General features: G+C 49.5%; 1 protein-coding gene across 1 annotated transcript in view; it reads right to left on the bottom strand.

Moving 5' to 3' along the window:
* Window positions 1-22,012, bottom strand: part of TG (thyroglobulin) — a 235,697-nt gene that overhangs the window by 97,175 nt on the left and 116,510 nt on the right. Inside the window, exons 38-41 of the mRNA XM_043483790.1 lie at window positions 16,467-16,686; window positions 14,801-14,894; window positions 12,139-12,298; window positions 4,502-4,704 (exon numbers count right to left, since the gene is read on the bottom strand). Coding sequence (XP_043339725.1) covers window positions 4,502-4,704; window positions 12,139-12,298; window positions 14,801-14,894; window positions 16,467-16,686 — 677 coding nt within the window. The remainder of the gene's footprint in view (window positions 1-4,501; window positions 4,705-12,138; window positions 12,299-14,800; window positions 14,895-16,466; window positions 16,687-22,012) is intronic.

Here is a 22,012-nt window from a genome sequence, read left to right as displayed (position 1 = left end):
CCCAGCAGACAAAGTATTAGAGATGATAAGAAAGCTTAGCAAATGCAAAACCAACTTAGTTCCCTACACCCTTCTTTACCAACTGGAGAGTAAAATAGAAAACATGAAACCACTTAGGAAGGGTCTTGCCTCACAACAAGTTTGTAAAACTTTTATGGAGAAAAGTTCAAAACTCTATGAAAAGATAAGGAGACAAAAATACTATGGGCCTGATTATAGGGTTAAGCTGATATAAGAACTAATATCCTAAAAACAGATATTTTGCCAGAATGATTTGGAAAAGTATGTGAAACTACTGTCCAATTGCCATCAGGAATATTTTTAAAAATCAGTGAACTTATTCTGGCTTCCTGGGTAAACAGTGGTAAAGAATCTGCCTGCCAGTGCAGGAGATCCGGGTTCAATCCCTGGGATGGGAAGATCCCCTGGAGAAGGAAATGACAACCCACTCCGGTATTCCTGCCTGGGAAATCCCATGGACAGAGGAGTCTGGCAGGCTACAGTCCATGGGGTTGCAGAGTCAGATGCAACTTAGTGACTGAACAATAACAACGTTAAAACGTATTCCAACATATATACAGAAGCATCAAAGCCCATGAATAGCCAGGCCAATTTTGACTAAGAGAAGCAGCAGGGTAGGCAAGCGCTTCTACTAAGGTATATGTGAAAACAGGAGAAAAGAGTGTTCTGGACCCAAACTAGCATCTCCCTCGCACTGCCCCCAGATGGTTTAAGGGACTCAGCATGGTCTTGGATGCCCTCTTTGAACCAGGAGCTGAGCTAAGTGTTAAGGCCATACTAAGATGAATTTTGTACCCAATCAAGCCTGCAGTCATAGTAGAAATGGAATAAGCTGTGCTAGAAAACATAACAAGCAAGTAAAACAAATCAGAATTCCTAAAATTTACCAAGCAGAAGTCTCTTCACCGCAGTGAGAGTCTTTCTGTTTTAGAGATGGAGAAAGGCTTAGAGGCCCCATTCAGCTGAGCCCTAAAGATAGAGTGAGTTTCCAGGTGGAAAACAGGACGTGCTGACCACAGACCAGCATGGAAAAGATCTAGAGGAAGGCATGGCATTTTCTAGGAATGGCGGCAGAGCTGGTGAGCCTGGACTGCAGGGTTTGTGTGGGAAAGGAGAAAGGAAAATTGAGTTTGAGGCCAATTCCTGGGGCCTGGAGCTCATTCTGAGGAATGCAGAATTGGGGCAATGTTGTAGGAAAGCCATGGAAATTTCTTCTAAGTCCTGTAAATCATAGTGTGGAGGACATGACCTCTTCTACCTTCTCTTAAAACTGGCCAAGGGGTCAGTGCCACAGAATTCAGGCTTGCAACACGGCCTCCCCTTTCTTCTTCAACCTCCCATGAGGGCAGGTGAAACCTCCCACCTCCTGATCTGCTTTTGTTTGGAATTGCCTTTGCTTGGCATGGGATACGGGGAACTGGTTTTCTTAAGTTCCCACAGGGTGCAGGACACTTTACAAACCTTATATCATGACTCCTTGAATCCTCAGGAGACAGAATTAATCACACGCATTTTATCCATGAAGCAGGTAAGTAAAAGGTTTCACCCAAGGCCAGCATCATAATGCAAGCTTGTCTGATTCTAGGCTTTTTCTCTGACACATTGAGACCCTGAAAGCATCCCAGGCTCTTGGAGAAACATTCTCACAGTGTGGAAGAACACAGGATTTGGCTTCACAGGTTCCAGCCCCTAATGCAGTGCCTTCTTGACTGTGTGTTCTTTAGCAGGTCACTAAACATCTCCGAGCCTTGGCTTTCTCATGTCTAGATTAGAAACAAAATAAATGTCCCTTGCAAATCAATGTCAGGAACCTATGAGATCACGCATTGAAATGGATTTATGGCCCCACACATGCTAAACAAATACATATAAGCTATTAATTATCACACGAGTCTGTCTCGTTCAAATTTCAATAGTTCTGGCCCAAGATTTGCAGAAAGACTGAAGGTTTTATCCAAGAATATATCATCACCTCACTTTCATTCCCCCAAACATCTGCTGGTAGAGAGCACGTTGAAGGAACTGCTAATATATTGAAGTATTTTAGTTCTCTCAGTTCCAAATAATTTCACACGCATCCCAAAGACTGTGGGGAACAGTTGTAAAAGCTGTCTCTAAATGACTAAAACAGAAGGAGGGTTTATTTTTAAATACACTACCATTTGTTAAAACAGATTCGTTTTTGAAATTCCCCAAACATCTCAACCCTCCAGAACTTTCAAAAGGAAAATTCTGCCTTCTGGGCCTCCTGGAAGGTATTTTTGGTGTCCTCTGGGTCCCCTTGAGTGTCTGGTTTCTGAGAGGGCCCTGGGGGGAATCCCTTTGGGAACAACTCACAGTCAGGAAAGTCTGCTTTCAGTACCAGAAACTGCAAGATATTTGTGCTCAGGTCTCTTGCCACTCAGATGGACCCCCTATAGAGGGACAGACTGAAGACCACCCGAAGTGAAGGACAAGAAACACAAGAAAGAGGTGGGAGGAAGGGAAGCGGACTGGCTTGTGGGTCCCAGGACACACACCACCATCCCACTACCCAGGTTCATGAGCTAGCTCATTCACTGGCTGTATGTTAATCATGGAGCATCGACCAGAACACAGCAGCGTTGGGTGCCCCGGGCTCTGTGGAGAGCCGGGCACTGCTGGCCCCTGCTGGCCTGGAGTTGACAGTCTGTGGGAGAGACACATGTGGCAGGAAGAGTAATTCTGCACTGGTGGGGAAGCGGGAGAAAGGCTGGATGAGATTTACAGGTGGCAGCAGCCTCAGGAAGGGGGTCCGATCTGAGGCTGGAAAGTCTGGAAGGAGTCCCTGAAAGACGAGGAGGTCAGGAAAGAGAACGAAGGGAGAAAAGCATTTCGGGCAGAGGAAACCACCCGGAAGAGGCTGAATAGAGCCCAGACTTCTCAATGAACACCAGACGGCTCCGTGGCTGCAGGAGAGAGATAAAGCGGCAGGAGGCACTGCTCCCTTTCAGGGCGGAGACGATGCCCATCCGGCCTCAACTGTGCCCTCTGCACTGACACTTCTCTACCCTCCTCGTAGTCATGGGTTTGGATCCCAGGAAGCCTGGACAGAGCTGCGTGTGGTTTGATGGGCTTAAAATCGCCAGGTGGTCCCTGACACTGGCCCTGACGGTTCTCCATTGCTCTTTCCTCTGTGTCATTTAACAGTCTCCTCATTGCTTTCTTTTCCTTACATGCATCCTCCACCAAGCTCTAGAAGTCTGATTCTTCGATGGTAGGAGTGTTCATAGTAGCACTATTGCCAGTAGCCAAAAGGGGGAAGCAACCCACATGTCAATCAGCAGATGAATGGATCAACAAAGCATGGTGTACACACACAACGCAATATCACTCAGCCTTAAAAATAAATGAAATTCTGATGCATGCTACAGCATGGATGAACCTTGAGGACATTATGCTAAGTGAAATAAGCCAGTTACAAAAGGACAGATCTCATGGGATTCCACCAACATGAGATAAATTCGTATTAGAGTGGGCAAATTCACAGAGACAGGAAGTAGAATAGAGGTTACCAGGGGCTGGGAGGAAAGGAGAATGGGAAGATAGTGCTTAATAGGTGCAGAGTCTCTGTTTGGAATGATGAAAAGGTGCTGCTGATGATTAATACTGATGGTCACACAACGTTGCGAATGTACTTAATGCCAGTGAATGGTATGCCTGGTAATGGTTAAGATGGGAAACCAAGTCAGCAAACAAACAAAAGCCACCAACGGTTCACATGCACTCAGGATAAAACCCAAGGTGCTCAGTGCAGTCTGGCTGTTCTCTGCCTCCCAGCCTCCACTCCACAGTCCAGTCAGACCCTGCCCTCCAGCCACATTGCATGATGGGCAGATCCCAGTGAGGAGCCCTTGATGCCAGGACTCTGGCTGCGTGCCAACACAGCCTGCAGCATCAGCGTGCACAGTCCCTCTCCCAGGGCACTCCCTCCTCCCTGAGCTTGGCCGGGGGCTTCTCTCTGAGCTGCCATAAGACTCTCTTTTCAACAGCTGCGTTAAGTGTCTGTCCCCTCTCTCTCAAGTAAACCACAAGCTTCCTGAAAGCTGGGCACACATCATGTAGTAAGGCATTTCCAGCAATGAGCATAGTACCTGGCACCAGTTGGACATTCAGTAAAATTAGAAGCTAATCAGAACACCCAACAGAGATTATGCTGTGGTCAACAGGTGGTTTCCGCCATCATAATTATTCCATCCCTATCATTATCATATCACCATCATTATCATTTTCACCACCTTCATCACCATTATCATCATTATCACTAACACTACCCTGTCTACACGATTAGTACTTTGGTTATGAGTAGCCAGTAACATCCTGGCTCATGTATGCATAGAAAGATGGCCACGGGTGGGACACCCATTCAGAACAAAGGATAAAGGAAATCCAAGCAATCGAAGCCAGGTGGGGGGAGGAAGGACCGCCTTCAGCAAGACTGAAGACAGAGTGGGCAGCTCACCATCAGCACAGCTCTCCGGAAGAGTCTGGAGTTGGCGGCTCTGGTGGTTACAAGGTGGATGCTGGCCACGTCGGCTCCGCCACGGTCTGCTGCCAGGGTCACGCGCCGAGGGTCCCCGCCAAACGCTCGGATGTGGGTCTGCACCCAGGTCAGAGCCACCATCTGGTCCAGCAGCCCCCAGTTGCCGCTCAGCTCGTTGGACCCTTAGGAAAGAGGAAAGCCTTTAACCCTCTGTGATCCTGCACCCTGGATGCAGCCAGTCAGGCACGTGGCACCTGTGGGGGACCTAGACTCCCGTCCACCCAGGTCAGGACTGTGACTTCTCAATACAGTGGGAGAGCCTGGGCTCTGGAATCAGGCCCATCCAACTGGGATTCTCCCATCAGCCTTTGCCAAGTAGGAGACCATGGACACGTCTCTCCACGTCTGTGGACTAAGGCTTCCCCGTCCTAAAGGGGGTGGCTGCTCAGATGAGAGGCAGTGCGTGTTCAGAGCCCCCGCTTGGCACATCCAGGGAAAAAGAGCTGAGCTTTCTGCCCCGGATCCTCCCTGACTGCCCCAACTCTCCGGGTCTCTTCCCTGGGATGAAGGCTAGGCCAGCCTGGGGCCATCAGTCTCACCCCTTCCCACCACCTTCCATGACCTTCAGCAGCACTCAGTAGAGCTGATCTTTTTTTTTCATATAATTTAGGAAATATTTTTTATTTATTTTTAGATTTTTTTTTGATGAGGACCATATTCAAAGTCTTTATTGAATTTTTTGCAATATTGCTTCTGTTGTATATTTTGACTTCTTGGCTGCAAGGCATGCTAGCTCCCTGATGAGGGATAGAACCTGCATTTCCTGCATTGGAAGGCAAAGTTTTAACCACTGGACCACCAGGGAAGTCCCCAGTAAATATTTACTGAAAGCTCAGCACTTTTTAAAAATGGAATGATTCAGACACAAGAAAACCTACAGCCAGAACACTCTTCTCCTTGGCATGCGGAACACTCTATGCCCAGACCCCACGGCCATCTCTGAATTGAGTGGACCCTCCTTAGTCTACACCACTAAGGACCCTGAAGCACCAGGCCTGTCCTGGTCCGAGCCGAGGCTCACCCCCTCTTCTCTGGCAGACCCTTGGCTTCAACCACCACTTACGGCGGCTGACTCTCAGGACCCTTGGCTTCAACCACTGCCTACGTGAGGCTGACTCTCAGGATGACATCGCTGCCCAGAACACTCTCCAGGCCCAGGTCCCTCACATTCCTCCAGGAGGCTGACTCACAGGCACCTCAGGTCCATTCAGTCCCAAAGGGAATCGATTCCAAGTCTCCTGAGCACCCCGCCAGCAGCTTCTCCCGAGTTTCTTACCTTCTCCCTCAAACCCAGCCACACCCACCCACTCGTCTCCTGCACAGCCTCGTGGGTCTTCCCGGACTCCTCTTTCACCTGCTTCCCCTCCTCCCCCCTCCCCTGATGCGGTGAGTGCTCCCCCACTGATCTCTGCCCTATCTCTCCTAGAGTTGTTCACTGGCCTCCCGTATCCTCACTCTCCTCTTGCCCCTGAATTCTCTGTGTGCATCCAGAGTGATCTTCTAAATTGCAATTTGGTTATCTCTCTCTGAGACACACACACACCCCCCAGTGTACACACTCACACCCCCTAATGTATACACACACACAACACAATGCATACACACACACCCCAATGTATGCACACACACCCCAATGTACACACATACCACCCCAACATATACACACCCCCCCAATGTATACACACACACCCCCAACATATATAGACACACACACAACAATGTATACACACACACCCCAATGTACACACACACCAGTGTACACACATATACTAATGTACACACACCAATGTACACACACACCCCAATGTACACACACATACACACAACAATGTACACACACACCCCAATGTACACACACATACACACAACAATGTACACACACACCCCAATGTACACACACATACACACAACAATGTATGTACACACCAATGTACACACACAAACACACTAACCAACATACACACACATGTACACACACATCAATGTACACACACACACCCCCTGCCCCATCCTATGTAACGTCTCCCATCTCATCTCATGGTCCTTAGGGCACCATTTCAATTCTTCTCATGCATTCCAAGCCCCCCAGGACCCGGTCGCCCATCTCTGGGGCACATCTCTCTTTGTCTCCACCCCCGTCACCCCGTCCTGTGCTGCAGCCACCCAGCTCCCCATCAGATGCTCAAACACCACACCCCTCCCCTCCCCCACCCTGGGCTCGGCACATGACTTCCTCCACCCAGAACCCTCCCTATGCCCTTGACCTGCCCTAGCTCCGACCTCTGACCAAGTCATCCTCTGAGTCTGAGCTACACTGTCAATTCACAGGCAGCCTTGGGGGAAGTGAGGGTCCCCTTTCAGAGTACTTGCCAGCATGGGGTTCCCTGCTAGACTCTGCCCTCCACTAAAACCAGCGGCATGCAGTTGGTCCTTATGAAATGTTAAGTGAATGAAATGACTACACTTATGATGAACACGATTCAGTATCAAGTGAGAAACTGTCAACAAAAACCCATTTCCCCAGATAGAAAAGTAGCAAAACCTCGCATCCTGCTTCCCCAGCCTGCTGTTCACAAAGGGCTGACGAGAACACCAGCTCGGTGGACATAATGGTTCGAATTACTCCTCCAGCTGGGGAGACGCTCAGAATTTCTTCAAACTCATTTCATGTTCTGGGTTTAGTGAAGCCACTGGCACCCTTCTCTGTGGGCTTTTCTGGATTGCAGACACATTCTGTTTGTTTCCAAGGTCTCAGGGAGGGCAGAAAGGCTGGGCAGCAGCTGAACAAGACCCAGTCTGGGAAGTGACACCCACGGCCTGCATTTCCAGGGACAGCGTGGAGGCATGGCATTGTCCCTGACTCCCAGGCCCCCAAGTAGCAGCTTCTCACGGACAACGCTGACATTCTGGGGTCTACAGACCCCTAGGAAGTCAGAGATGAGGGTTCTCTCAGGAAGCAAGTCTGAACTGGGCTTCACCTGATGCCAGGACTGTGCTGAGTAGTGCAGAGAGCAAGACAGACAAGGTCTCAGCCCTCAGGGCAGACAGCCTCCAGGACACGCACAGGGAGCCGCCAACTAGCTCATCTGAGATGGTCTATCTAGCTCAGCCCTTTCACTCCCTAGTGGAATCTGAGACTTGAAAGGGAAAGAGTTTGTTTAGTTGCAAGAAGTAAATTTTCTTTGTTTTTTTTTTTTAATGTGGACCAAAGTCTTTATGGAATTTGTCACAATATTGTTTCTGTTTTATGTTTTGGTTTTCTGGCCACAAGACGTGTGGGATCTTAGCTTCCTGATCAGGGAATGAACCCCCACTCCCTGCACTGGAAGGCGAAGTCTTAACCACTGGGCTGCCAGGGAAGTTTCCCAGAAGCAAAACTGAGATAGAATCGGCACTTCAATCTAACACACACTCAGTACCTATTGTCCTAACATTCAACCCAATTCAGCAAACATTTGTCAAAAAAAATAAATCTATGGTGTGCAAGGCACTCTGTTATTTTCATTAAAAATTTTAGGTACTCTTTTTATGGAACTTTCTCTGCTCAGAAGCTTTCATAACGCCTTCATTCCCGCTGCATCAAGTCTAACTTCTTCCTGGCTTCTCCTCCCCTCTAAGATTAACTTCAGACTTCCCTGGTGGCTCAGCTGGTAAAGAATCTGCCTGCAATGCAGGAGACCCGGGTTCGATCCCTGGGTTGGGAAGATCCCCTGGAGGAGGGTCTGGCAACCCACTCCAGTATTCTCGCCTGGAGAATTCTATGGACAGAGGAGCCTGGTGGGCTACAAGTCCATGGCAGGGTGGATCTCAAAAAGTCAGACACAACTGAAGCAACTAAGCAGTAGCAGCAAGATTAACTTCAGCCCATCTGAGCCGTCTGGGTTCCCCTCACTTTTCAACACCCGTCCTAGTCCAGGCATCGGGGTCTGCTCATTGCCTGTGCTCATCACCCTACAGTCTGGTCTTGGCTGAGTTCCATTCTCTTCATCTTCAGGGCTGAGCTCTGGTCTCACCTGATTCAGCCCCGCCACAAACATGCAGCAAGCAGTGCTGCTGGGGGCATGAAACTGGACAGGGCTGCTCTCTGCTGGCCAGGCACATACAGTCCAGGAGGAGTCCAGGATGTAAGTAGAAGATCTCTGGACAAACATGATGATGCACCTCTCCAACTGCCTCACCCCACCCCGAACTAATCCTCCAGCTCTGTTCTACCCACTCTCTGGTCAGAACACATCAGCAAACATTCAGTTGTCTCCTCACGGTCTAATTGACTCTTGCTTGCTCATTTGATTATTTATTCAGTTATCTTTCTAAAACTCCTCAGCTGGGCTCACAGCAGTTCCTCCCCCAGTTCTTGTTGATGGCCATCAATAAAAGGGATCGTGGTGCACAGGCTTTGCAGGTGGGTTATGGAGCCAGACCAGTCAGGCACCGGTCTCACTCCATCCCCTACAAGCTCTGCAGGGCTCTGGATGAGTTACTTAATGTGACTTGACTTTCTCCATCTGTAAAATGGGATAATAATAGTACCAACCTCAACAGGTTGTTATGATGATTGAATTTGTTAAGAATTCTAAAAGGAACAGAATGATGCAGAACCTGGTATAAAGCACTCTAGAAGTTGCTTGTCTTTTCTTAAATAAAATAGTACAGGTTTAGGTTCAGCTATTATCTCCCAGATGCCCTTTGTGGGGTCTACCTTGTCTTCAGCAACAGAAGTTGCACCTGTGATGGAGCAGGACTCCGGGCCTGTTCTTCTGGTCACAAAGGGGAGCAGACCCCTCAGAGGGGAGGCACTAAGGGGAAGCTCTGAGTGCCCCCAGGATGATGCGGTGCTGGGCACATTACGGGGCCTGGCCTTCAGTCTGGCTCCCAGGCCAAAGCACACTTCCTGTTCGCACACCCTTCAGGAGGCCTGCGGACCATGGCCCACCCACTCCTCTGACCCTGCAAGGCCACTGGCCCCGGGTCCCCTCACTGCATTGTTTTGCCAAAGAGAGGAGGTAATCACTGTGCCCCACGCTGGAGGGGTCTTTCCTGCCAGTGAGATCCAGGTGGGGGACCCCTTCACTGCCTTCCCACCTGCTCTTCACCAGGAACTGCGCTCCTTTTAAGTGCTGTTGAGTCTGGGCTTTGCTCTCAGAGAACACGAGTTTGTCTAGTCAGCCGCAGAGCTGACATCACTTTCTGTTTCCATCTCTTTCTTAATGTGCCTCTGGAGTCTGGAGCTCTCAGGGGATTATCTGTACTCTGAACTACAACAGCAGATGCTGCGTACATTCATCACACGAGATAAAGTACATGAAGTGGCAACTCGGCATGACTCAGTAACTGCCAGGGCTGCTGCTGGCCAGATGCAGGGCCCGGACGTGGCTGCAGAAAGCCCTCCCTTACGGAGGTCCTACCAGGGAAAGGGAAGCAGTGTTAACCCTTGGGAGCCCCTGCGAGGTGCCAGCAAGCTTCCAGATGTTTGCCTTCACACGCTTGATCTCATGAGAGGCGAGCAGCCTGCAATGGATGAGACGCGGAGGGACTGAACCCGGGTCTCCTGCGTTCTAGGCATATTCTTTACCCTCTGAGCCACCAAGAGCTTAAGGGGGCTGGTAAAGGATCCACCTGCCAATGCAGTCGATGCTAGAGATGTGGATTTGACCCCTGAGGTCGAGAAGATCCCTTGGAGTAGAAAATGGCAACAGACTTCCAGTATTCTTGCCTGGAGAATCCTATGGATAGAGGAGCCTGGCTGGCTACAGTCCTCGGGGCTACAGAGATTGGGACACAGCTGAGCGACAGAGCACACACACTCAGAAGTGAGGCAGAAAGTCCCCCAACTGCTCTGAGCCCCGAGCTCAGAAATGGCCACACTGTGCTGACGTCATGGAGATGCCTGGAGACCGAGATGACGTCACCTGGGAAAGACGTCTGGTAGAGACACGGGTGCTGGGTGAGCGTCCCTCTCTCTCTCTCTTGCTGATAGCGTTGCTTTAAGCAGAGGAACAGGCGGTGTTGCAAGCCAGGAGTGAGAAGGGGTGGGTGTTCTCTGCCTCCCCTGACACTGCTCCCAGAAATGGGCTCGCCTTCCCAGAAGCCCACGGAATTCTCCATAGATTACAGCCCATGAAATCATAAGCCCGCCCCCTCACCGACGGGTAGCATATGGAAGTTCTCTTCTGTCTGGAAAAGCTCTGAGCCAGAGTCAGCCAGGTCTGTGGAAAGCCCCACCCAAGCGGGCGCCACAGGCTGGCTTCTGGGTTTCACCATCTCTTTAGCAAAAGGAGCTCCTGACTTAACAGAGTCATCAGTTGTGTTTTTGAAAAAGGAAAGAAAATCCAGCAGGAGTGCTCAGTGCTCTAGCCCTGCCGCTGCCTCCCCGAAGGAAAGCCTGAAATCAGTTCATCAGCCACACTCCCCTCATCGGCACCTGTCACACATTGCCTTACCTTGTTGCCTGTTTCATGATTGCTGTGCAAACCTAAAATCTTCATTGTGACACTCAGGGCCTCTAGCCACATGGTCCACCCAGCCCTATCCCCCAGTGCCCCTGGAGTTCTGCTCACGCTGGATGCCTGTGCTCACCCATGTTCTAGAGGAGCCGTGGTTCTGGCCAGGTTACCTCCCAATCGCCCAGCCATATCCACCATGCAAGGCACCCCAGGTCTTAAATGCAATCCCCGGAGAACAGAGATGATGCTTGGTGCTGTCCTTGAGAACACACAAAGCCCATCACAGCCTCTGGAGCCCCTTCACACCTCGCGTGAGTCTCCCAGTGACTTTGGAAGTTGGGTTAAAATTACTCCCATTTTACAGAGGAGAAAACTGAGACTTGGAGAAAGGGAGGATTGTGTCCAAGGTCACACGGATAACACTTGGCTCTTTGGATTCCCAGACCAAGACATCCACCCTCCACCACAGCTGCCTAACAAACTACTGCCCTACCACCAGAGGTGGGGTGGGGTTCGTGGGAGTGGGGTTGGGGTGGAGAGGAAGGAAAAGACATGGGTGGGTGATGCTGGGATTGGTTCAAGCCTCATTTCTGCCCTGCAAGCTGGTGGGGAAGGTGGAGGGTGTAACCTGAGGGATAAAGGCCAGAAATTGACAGTGATGATTGAAATCATTGTCTATGCAGCCCTTACTCTAGTAAATGTCTCTCTGAGGGTCCCAGAGCTCTGATCCATCCCTTAGTGTCTCCAGGGCAGGTGACCCTGGTGGTGAATCCTGGCTCTGCCTTTTCCTGGCCATGTGAGCCTGAGCAAGGGTCTAGCCCTCTGGGGTCTCAATATGCAGAAGCGCACACACAGAGGTATTAATATCACAAGACAAGACATGTTAAGGTACTTGGAACGGCTTCAGACACGTGGTGAGTTTCATCAGTGGCAACTGTGACCTACGGGCATCAGCATGGCTGGAGCGTCTCGTGAAGGTACTGCCCACTCAGTGGGCTGAAGGAGGGCCGGGGGCCAGGAAGGGATGAGGTTTTAGGAAGAAAGGACTAAATGCACACAAACAACACACTCGCCTCAGGGAGTCAGCGGTCCCCACCAACCCCAGCAGCTCACCGGAACTCAGGAAGCCAAAGATGCCCGTGCGATAGCTGGCCGTGACCACGATGAGGTTGCCTACAGCAGCCAGGAAGGAGCCGTCCACTGCCAGCCGGTCCCCACTTCCCTTGCCCTCCACGGCGTTGTGGAAGAACACCAGCACGGATGCGTTGGGGGCCTGCAGGGAGCACAGAAATGTGGGGCTGCAGGCGGCCACCTCCCCCTCCAGAGCTTGGGAAGGGCACCTTTGCCATGCAGGTGCCAGACTGAGCCGACACACAGCTCTGGGTGTGTCAACACACCTATCCCAAGGCCAGGCAGGGGAGACGGAGCAGCCCAAGAATGGCAAAGCTACTTTTGACTGGAAACTCCCCGAGGGGGAAGGGGTTCTGGATTTGAAGTCAGGAGATGGGGATCAAGTCTCTGCTCAGCCCAACTGTGCTTTCTTAGTAAGACCCATGAAGACTCTCCTAGCCTCAGTTTCTACACCTCTAAAGTGGGAAAGGGGGGAGAAGATAGAAATAAACATACCTATCATTTCCTCCGAGAGTCAGTGTGAAGACCAGTGACTTCATAGATCAACTGTGAAGTACTGTTGTCAACTTCTTGCTCACATTACGGCAAAAGTGTATGCTCACCGATCACCACTCACTGGCCCTAGCCGTGAGCTCTGGGACCCGACTGACCAAATCTACAGTAATAGTGAGTGACCTTAGACAAGTCACCCGACCTCTCTGAGCCTTGGGCTTCTCATCTATCCAATGGGAATGACACCTCTTAGAGGCATCAGGAGGATCAGAAGGAAGGATGCTGTGAGGTGTTCAGCCGATGACGGGCACAGACCTCCAGAGGTGTCCCTCCCCGAGCCCCTGCTCTTTCCAGTATGTTCAACACTGTCCAGCTCCTACACTGCCCAAGTGATGGTCTCCTCCAGGCTTTAGGTGTGGTCTCTGTCCCACTCTTTGCCATTTCCAATGTCTCTCTTATCACCTGTTCATTGGTTAATTAGTATCTATGCCTTGTTTTATTCCATTCTCATAAGAACTTCATGAGCTGATGCTATTTCTCTCCCTACTTTTCAAAACAGGAAACTGGGGCACATAGAATGTGAGTGACCTTCTCCAGGCCAGGGAGGCAGTGGTAAGTGGCAGGCTGGTTTGGAGCCAGAACTTAATTCAACATCCCCAGCATGATCCGGCCAGCACTGGGCATCACCATCACCTCCTTCACTCTAGGCTCTATGCTTCTATTAATGCATCCCAGAGGAACCTCCATATCCAGATGTCCTTGTTTCAAATCTCACTCAGAAGCTTGCTGTGCTCAAATCTCCAAAGTGCATTGCCTCTGGCTGCTGGTGGCTCGGGGACCAGGAAGTGGAGGCACATCACATGCACCGTGGGATCTGCCAACACAACTCACGTTTCCTAAGGCTCATCAGTTCTGTTTTCTCTCATGAGTTCTGACCCTTCCCCTCAGACAGGAAACTCAACTCAACATCAGGATCCTAGATGCTACTTAGGCATATACAGGCTTCAAAACAGGGACTAGCCAGAGTCAACCCTGAATATTCACTGGAAAGACTGAAGCTGAAGCTCCAATACTTTGGCCACCTGATATGAAGAGCCAACTCATTGGAAAAGACCCTGATGCTGGGAAAGATCGAAGGCAGGAGGAGAAGGGGACGACAGAGGATGAGATGGTTGGATGGCATCACTGACACAATGGACATGAAGGACAGGGAAGCCTGGTGTGCTGCAGTCCATGGGGTCACAGAGTTAAGACACAACTTAGTGACCGAACAACAATAATAATCAGAGTTGGGGCCACTTCCTGAATTTTACCCACCCTCTAGAACTGCCTCAAGTGAGAGACCACATGAAAAGAAACACCCCCAAGGGGGTCTCTCCAAGGGTCTCTCCAAGGACAACTGCTGGTTTCCTCATTTGCAGATTAATTTGACCTGGCTCCACACTTCCCCAGCCCATGGCCCTCCAGGAAACCCCGCATCACCAGCCCTCATCCACTGGTGTGGCTCTCACCCTTCCCTCCAGACACCATCTGTCACTCTGTCTCCTCCCTCCTGTGTTTCTCGTCACAATCCTATCAGTCCCACAGTTGTCCAATATTTATCTGCTTATCTGTTTTTGACCCTGATGCTGAGAAAGATTGAAGGTAGGAGGAGAAGGGGACGACAGAGGATGAGATGGTTGGATGTCATCACCTACTCGATAGACATGAGTTTGAGCATGCTCTGGGAGTGGGTGATGGACAGGGAAGCCTGACGTGGTGCAGTCCATGGGGTTGCAGAGAGTCAGACATGACTGAGTGACTGAACTGAACTGCTTATTTCTGCTCCTCCCGCTGTAATGGAAGCCCCCTTGAGAACAGCAACCTTGTTTTGCTCAGAGCTGCAGCCCAGGGAGAACAGACCCTCCCGTCACTGGCACTTTATGAACATCTCTTAAAGAACTGGACCCGGATAATGAAGCACCATGCTCCTGTGCAAACAAGGGGAGGCCCTGGAGGAACCAGGCTGGCGCTCAGACACTCAGACCTCAGGGAGCCAGGAACCAACCAGGAGAGCAGAGAGCACAGCGCGGACCATGCTGGCACCGCGGGGCTTGGGGAGTGCCAACAGGGCAGCTTTCACGGCAACCACAGCCCGGACGGCCACACTCACCACATTCTGCGGGACAAACACGTTGAGATACAGGCAATCTTCGCTAACCCCGGGAGGCGTGGGCGTCCTGACACCTGGCTGCCAGCACCTGGCCCTGCAGATACAGAAGGATGGTGTGTGACTTGCAGGAAAAACAATTAAAGGGACACGCGCCAGCCTTCCTGCATGCCCAGCAGCAGCAGCAGCAGCAGAGCCCACTGCCCCATTCTGAAGGCCCAGCAGCCCACCGACAATTAGGCAGCTTCAGGAAATGGTTAATGGGACTGGTGAGTAAATGCTGGAAAGAGCAGGATGACCACCAATCTCCCTACCATGGGCCTGAGGAGTGTCCCCTGGACAAGCTCCCGACCTAGATAGAGCAGAGGAACACGGGTTCACCTGGGCCCTGGGGCCCTGCAGGCTTCAGTGTGCAAACCCGCTGGGATGAGGGGCCTCGGCCTGCTTTATCCATCACTACAGAGTCCAAGTGTGCCAGTGGAAACATCTCCTGGCATAAGAACTGAGATGCATATCTGGGACACACCTGAAGCAGGCATGATGGTTACCTGTCCAAGCCTGGTTGGCACTGGGCTCTAATGGACCAAGCTCTCGCTGCTTGCCACTCAAAAGCCTCAGTTCCCTCATCTGTCAAATGGGCGGATCCTAACCCAGTGAAGTTCTCTAGTTAGTGCTTATTTGTTTCTTTTGTCTCCCAGTGGTAACTCTTTCATGGCTTTCTGCATCCTTCTGCCACTGTCCTAGCTTAAGTCTTCCTGTTGCTCGCCGGGAATATCCCAGAGCCTCCTGCTCATCCCTTTGCCTGGTGCTGGGGTGGTGAGTTGCCCACAACTGGCCACGGGCAGTGATGGACAGGGAGAATGTGGCTGCCTCCTCGGACAGAGCTGCTGACGCCTGCGCAGAGGGAAAGGCCATGGGACGAGAGAGGACGGCGTGGGTGCTCCTTCCACAGATACTCTGAACATGCTTTCATCAGAAAAATAACAAAATCGTACCCTGTTTGTCAACTATCTACAGTGGTACATGCACAGGAGGGAATGGGCAAAATTGAAAAGCAGAGGAAGGAAAATAGGATATTCCATTTTTTTTCCCATTTTTGAAAACTCCTTTTCATATCATGTCTACTGGGGGAATGAAAAGACCTTTTACATTATTATTTATTATTATTATTATTATAAACTCCTACGCGTTTCCTTCTCTGTTTATTTCTCAGCCCCACTGAGGTCAGATGTAGCTGGGAGGTTGAGTTCCAGCCCCTGCCATGCTGCGGCACAGTGATGAACATGCCCCTCCCATGGGCGTGGCCCAAGGAAACCTCCTCTGCACTAATAGCCTCTCTTTCCTGGATGGGAATTCAAGGAAGGTTCCTAGAAGGAACCTTGCAAGGTCTGTGCTGAAGAAGACATGCCAGCCTGGGTTCCCGCATCACTGCATGGAGCAGAGCCCACCAGCACCTCATCACCAAAGGAGACAGCACCAAGACAATGTTAATTCACCGACAAATGGGGGTTTACATGTAAGAGCACTCAACGTCATCTTAGCTAATGTACCCCCAATGCACGGCTCAAATTCTAATGCACTGCTCTGTTATCATCTCTTACTTTGAAGGCTTAGAATGGGAGAAGGCTTCTCTGGACATTCCCCCAAATGTATTCCACTCCATCCTTACCGTGGCTTGGTGGCTTCCCAGGATCCAGTCCAGTTCAAGTGCTCCGGGGCCCGGAAGCGTTTCTCCCCCAGGGGTGGGGCAGCATAGGGAACTCCCAGGAACTGGTCCACTGGCTTCCACGAAGTGCCCACTTGAATGGCCTGCGACCTGCCCAGCAGCTGGCCGTGGGTGGCGATGGGCACTGAAGGTGGAGATGTCCCAAAGCCGGGCAGAGGGATGTCTGGGGCGGGGGAAGGAAGAGAGAGCATAGCACATGCTCTATTCAGGGGTATTCCAGATACGCTTTGAGAAACAAATCAAAAAGCCCAAACACCGCTTTCTGCACTTCAAAAAAAAAAGTTAGTTATTCATTCAGGCTCCAGTAACTTAAGTCTAGTCAGTTCAGCTCAGTCGTGTCTGACTCTTTGTGACCCCATGAATCGCAGCACACCAGGCCTCCCTGTCCATCACCAACTCCCAGAGTTTACTCAAACTCATGCCCATTGAGTCGGTGATGCCATCCAGCCAGCTCATCCTCTGTCGCCCCCTTCTCCTCCTGCCACCAATCCCTCCCAGCATCAGGGTCTTTTCAAATGAGTCAATTCTTCGCATGAGGTGGTCAAAGTATGGGAGTTTCAGCTTCAGCATCAGTCCTTCCAATGAACACCCAGGACTGATCTCCTTTAGGATGGACTGTTTGGATCTCCTTGCAGTCCAAGGGACTCTCAAGAGTCTTCTCCAACACCACAGTTCAAAAGCATCAATTTTTCGGCACTCAGCTTTCCTCACAGTCCTACTCTCACATCCATACATGACTACTGGAAAAACCATAGCCTTGACTAGATGGACCTTTGTTGGCAAAGTAATGTCTCTGCTTTTTAATATGCCATCTAGGCTGGTCATAACTTTCCTTCCAAGGAGTGCCTTTTAATTTCATGGCTGCAATCACCATTTGTAGTGATTTTGGAGCCCCCAAAAATAAAGTCTGACACTGTTCCCACTGTCTCCCCATCAATTTCCCATGAAGTGATGGGACCAGATGCCATGATCTTAGTTTTCTGAATGTTGAGCTTTAAACCAACTTTTTCACTCTCCTCTTTCACTTTCATCAAGAGGCTTTTTAGTTCTTCTTCACTTTCTGCCATAAGGGTGGTGTCATCTGCATATCTGAGGTTATTGATATTTCTCCCAGCAATCTTAATTCCAGCTTGTGCTTCTTCCAGCCCAGTGTTTCTCATGATATACTCTGCATATAAGTTAAATAAGCAGGGTGACAATATACAGCCTTGATATACTCCATTTCCTATTTGGAACCAATCTGTTGTTCCATGTCCAGTTCTAACTGTTGCTTCCTGACCTGCATACAGGTTTCTCAAGAGGCAGGTCAGGTAGTCTGGTATTCCCATCTCTTTCAAAATTTTCCACAGTTTATTGTGATAAGTCTAGTCAAGTTAGTGTCTAATGCGAAAAAAGAAAAAAGAAACCCAACAAAGACACCTGATCTTCCCCAGGCACTGAGTAATCCTTCCCTCAGTTCTTGTCACCTCAAGTTCTTCCAGGGGAGATCACCCAGGCCCACAAACCCTGATGCAGCCCCCTGGAACCAGATGTCATCACGATTCTGGATTACTTGTATTTTAAAAAGAACCATGCAAGGTCCAATCCTCCAGGGGAATCTGGACTTGAGCCCCATCATTAGACACGCCACTTACTTCTGGGAGGAAATGTATGGGCTGGTCCTCCTAAGAGGGATGAATACCCGATATCATTTCTTTGGTCAACTTTGGGTCAGATTTTGACCCCAAACGAGTTTGCCAAAAACTTACAAAAAATTTTTTTCTGACTTTAAGACTGCTTGGATTTTAGAACTATTGCTGAGGCACTGCAGACCCGGTAAGTACATCTCACTGGTGAGGAAGTGGGTTTAGGGGCCGAGGGTGGCTAGCTGTCAGGATGTCAAGGTGATGAGGCAGGATTCAAAACTGTACTTTTCTGAGCCCCAACTCTGACCATGGGGTCAGAGGTTCACACAGGGTCGAGGGCCGGGCCTAGCCTGCGGCACTTGTCCTCCCTTTGTGCCTGTCCCGATCCTACCTGGTCCTTAGGTCAGGCTGGTGCAGTCAGCCACCCTACCTGTGCTGCCCAGGCCTCCCGCCCCTCCCAGCAGTGCTAATCTCCAGACACTTATCAGCCTCCCTGTAGCCTTATCTTATCTCCTCTGCTGTATTCCCTCACATTCTTTCATTGAGTCAATATACTTTTATCAGCTCAGTTCAGTTCAGTCATTCAGTCATGTCTGACTCTTTGCAACCCCATGGACTACAGCAAGCCATGCTTTCCTGTCCATCACCAACTCCCAGAGTTTACTCAAAACTCATGTCCATTGAGACGGTAATGCCATCCAACCATCTCATCCTCTGTCATCCCCTTCTCCTCCCACCCTCAATCTTTCCCAGCATCAGGGTCTTTTCAGATGAGTCAGTTATTCGAATCAGGTGGCCAAAGGATTGGAGTTTCAGCTTCAACGTCAGTCCTTCCAATGAATATTCAGGACTGATTTCCTTTAGGATGAACTGGTTGGATCTCCTTGTGGTCCAAGGGACTCTCAAGAGTCTTCTCTAACACCACAATTTAAAAGCATCAATTCTTCGGCACTCAGCTTTCTTTATAGTCCAACTCTCACATCCATGCATGACTACTGGAAAAACCATAGCTTTGACTAGATGGACCTTTGTTGGGAAAGTAATGTCTCTGCTTTTTAATATGCTATCTAGGTTGGTCATAACTTTTCTTCCAAGGAGCAAGCGTCTTTTAATTTCATGGCTACAGTCACCATCTGCAGTGATTTTGGAGACCAAAAAAATAAAGTCTGTAACTGTTTCCACTGTTTCCCCCATCTATTTGCCATGAAGTGATGGGACCAGATGCCATGATCTTAGTTTTCTGAATGTTGAGTTTTAAGCCAACTTTTTCACTCTCCTCTTTCACTTTCATCAAGAGGCTCTTTAGTTCTTCTTTGCTTTCTGCATAAGGGTGGTGTCATCTGCATATCTGCGGTTATTGATATTTCTCCCAGCAATCTTGATTCCAGCTTGTGCTTCATCCAGCCCAGCGTTTCTCATGATGTATTCTGCATATAAGTTAAATAAGCAAGGTGACAATATACAGTCTTGATGTACTCCTTTCCCGATTTGGAACCATTCTGTTGTTCCATGTCCAGTTCTAACTGTTGCTTCCTGACCTGCATACAGGTTTCTCAAGAGGCAGGTCAGGTGGTCTGGTATTCCCATCTCTTCAAGAATTTTCCAGAGTTTGTTGTGATCCACACAGTGAAAGGCTTTGGCATAGTCAATAATGTGGAGTAGATGTTTTTCTGGAACTTTCTTGCTTTTTCGATGACCCAATGGATGTTGGTAATTTGATTTCTGGTACTTCTGCCTTTTCTAAATCCAGCTTGAACATCTGGAAGTTCACCGTTCACGTATTGCTGAAGCCTGGCTTGGAAAATTTTGAGCATTACTTTACTAGTGTGTGAGATGAGTACCAGCTCAGGCTCAGTGCCAAATGCCATTTTCAGGGGCTTAAGACAGGTCTGTATCTGGTTCCTACAGGTCTTAGGGCCTCACCCGGAGGAAACCAACATTGGTGAAGAGATTCGGTGTGTGTGTGTGTGTGTGTGTGTGTGTGCAGTCTCTCTTATTTATTTCCAACAGGTGTGTTTTCTTTGCTCCCATTCACTGTGGGCCGATGGAGAGAAAAAGCTTTGCAGCTTGGTCTGCAACTCTGTCTGTTTAAAATACACATTTATGATGAACATAAATGTGGGAGAGGAGGCAGACAGACAGACAGGCGGAAGTTTATCCGTTCCTCAAGAGTTTGGTACTATGCAGTGGCTCAGCTGGAGGTGGTTTTGACCCCAGGAAACATTTGACAATGTGACAATGTCTGGAGATATTCTGGGGTTGTCACAAGGATTGAGGAGAGGTCTGAGCTCCTAGTATCTCACAGGATGGAGGCCAGAGAAGCTATTAAACAACCTACGATAGAGACGACAGGTCATCCAGTCATCCAGTCCCAGGTGTCAGTGGTGTCGGGGCTGAGACCCCCTGGTGATGTGCGTTCATGACCTCCAAGCCACTGAGGGCCCACGTGGTGAGGAGGAAGCAATGAAGGGTCGAGCAGACCTGTGTTTGTGTGAGGGACCAGCTACTTTAGAAATATCTCATAGTTCTTCTGACTCTTGATTTTCCCATCGCCCAGAAAGGAGCAGTAGCTGTCCCTACAACACAAGGACATCAGGGATAAATAACATGATGCCCATAATGTCCCTAGCTCAGTGCCTGGTGCAAGACAGGAGACCAACATATGAATGAATGAATGGGGAGAGGGAAGGAAGGGAGAAAGGAAGGAGGAAGAGATAGAAGGAAGGAGGGAAGGAGTGGAGGGGTGAAAGAAAGAAAGAAAAAGGAAGGACAAAAGGTAGAGAGAAAAGAAGGAAAGAGTGAGTGAAAACTTGACTGTTCACACACTGGCGTGTGAGTTATAACCCAAAATGGAAACTTGGGATGGAAAGAAATACGTGCTGCTTTATAATCTGGCCTCCATCGCAAATCATACCTGCTCTCACCCCCACAGTTCCTTCCTTCTCACAAGATTTCCTGTTTCAATTGCAAATCACAGGCTCTCTGGCCAGCGTTCAGGACCAACCGTGGATGCTAAGGCAGTGAAAACTCCCAAGGTCAGCTCTTTTGCTCTGCAGGAAACAGCCACATTTCATGAACGTGGCATCATCTCAAGCAGGGAGCAGAGACAGAAAATATAAAAGCTAAAGAATTTAGAGGGAATGCAAGCCTGCTTTCCCATGGACACTGGTATTTAACCCTCCCTCCAGAGGCTGCCCAATGTATCCCAGACGGAATGAGATCCAACATGGGAAAAATATCTGCTGTGCATTTCTTCCTTTTGAAATCTTTTGCAGAAGTGGAGAGTCTTTCTAGAATACCCATATATTTAGGCTCTGTGACTATTTAGATTAAGAAAATTGTTTGTAGCTCTATATGTATTTTACGTACAAATAAATGTCTTTGTAGACACATGTGGGCATGTGTCTTCTGCTGGAGGGTGAGCATTTCATGCTGAATTTGAGACACACAGAGAGAGAAGCAGTCTAATTTGTTTTACAGAACTGAAACCTCAAAGTGAAGGCATTTCTCAGCAGGACTACCATGCAGATGGGCTACACTATGGATGAAATCTATTTAACTCGACTAAATGGTATAAGCATCCTGAGAGTCCCTTGGACTGCAAGGAGATCAAACCAGTCTAACCTAAAGGAAATCAGTCCTGAATATTCATTGGAAGGACTGATGCTGAAACTGAAGCTCCAATACTTTGGCCACCTGATGCAAAAAACTGACTCATTGGAAAAGACCCTGATGCTGGGAAAGATTGAAGGCAGGAGGAGAAGGGGACGACAGAGGATGAGATGGTCGGATGGCGTCACCAACTCGATGGACATGAGTTTGAACATCCTCCAGGAGTTGGTGATGGACAGGGAAGCCTGGCTT

The sequence above is a fragment of the Cervus canadensis genome, chromosome 12, assembly GCF_019320065.1.
Source record: "Cervus canadensis isolate Bull #8, Minnesota chromosome 12, ASM1932006v1, whole genome shotgun sequence".
NCBI classification, from domain to species: Eukaryota; Metazoa; Chordata; class Mammalia; order Artiodactyla; family Cervidae; genus Cervus; species Cervus canadensis.
Note: the sequence above shows the minus strand (reverse complement) of the source record. Positions and strands in the feature narration are given on the sequence as shown.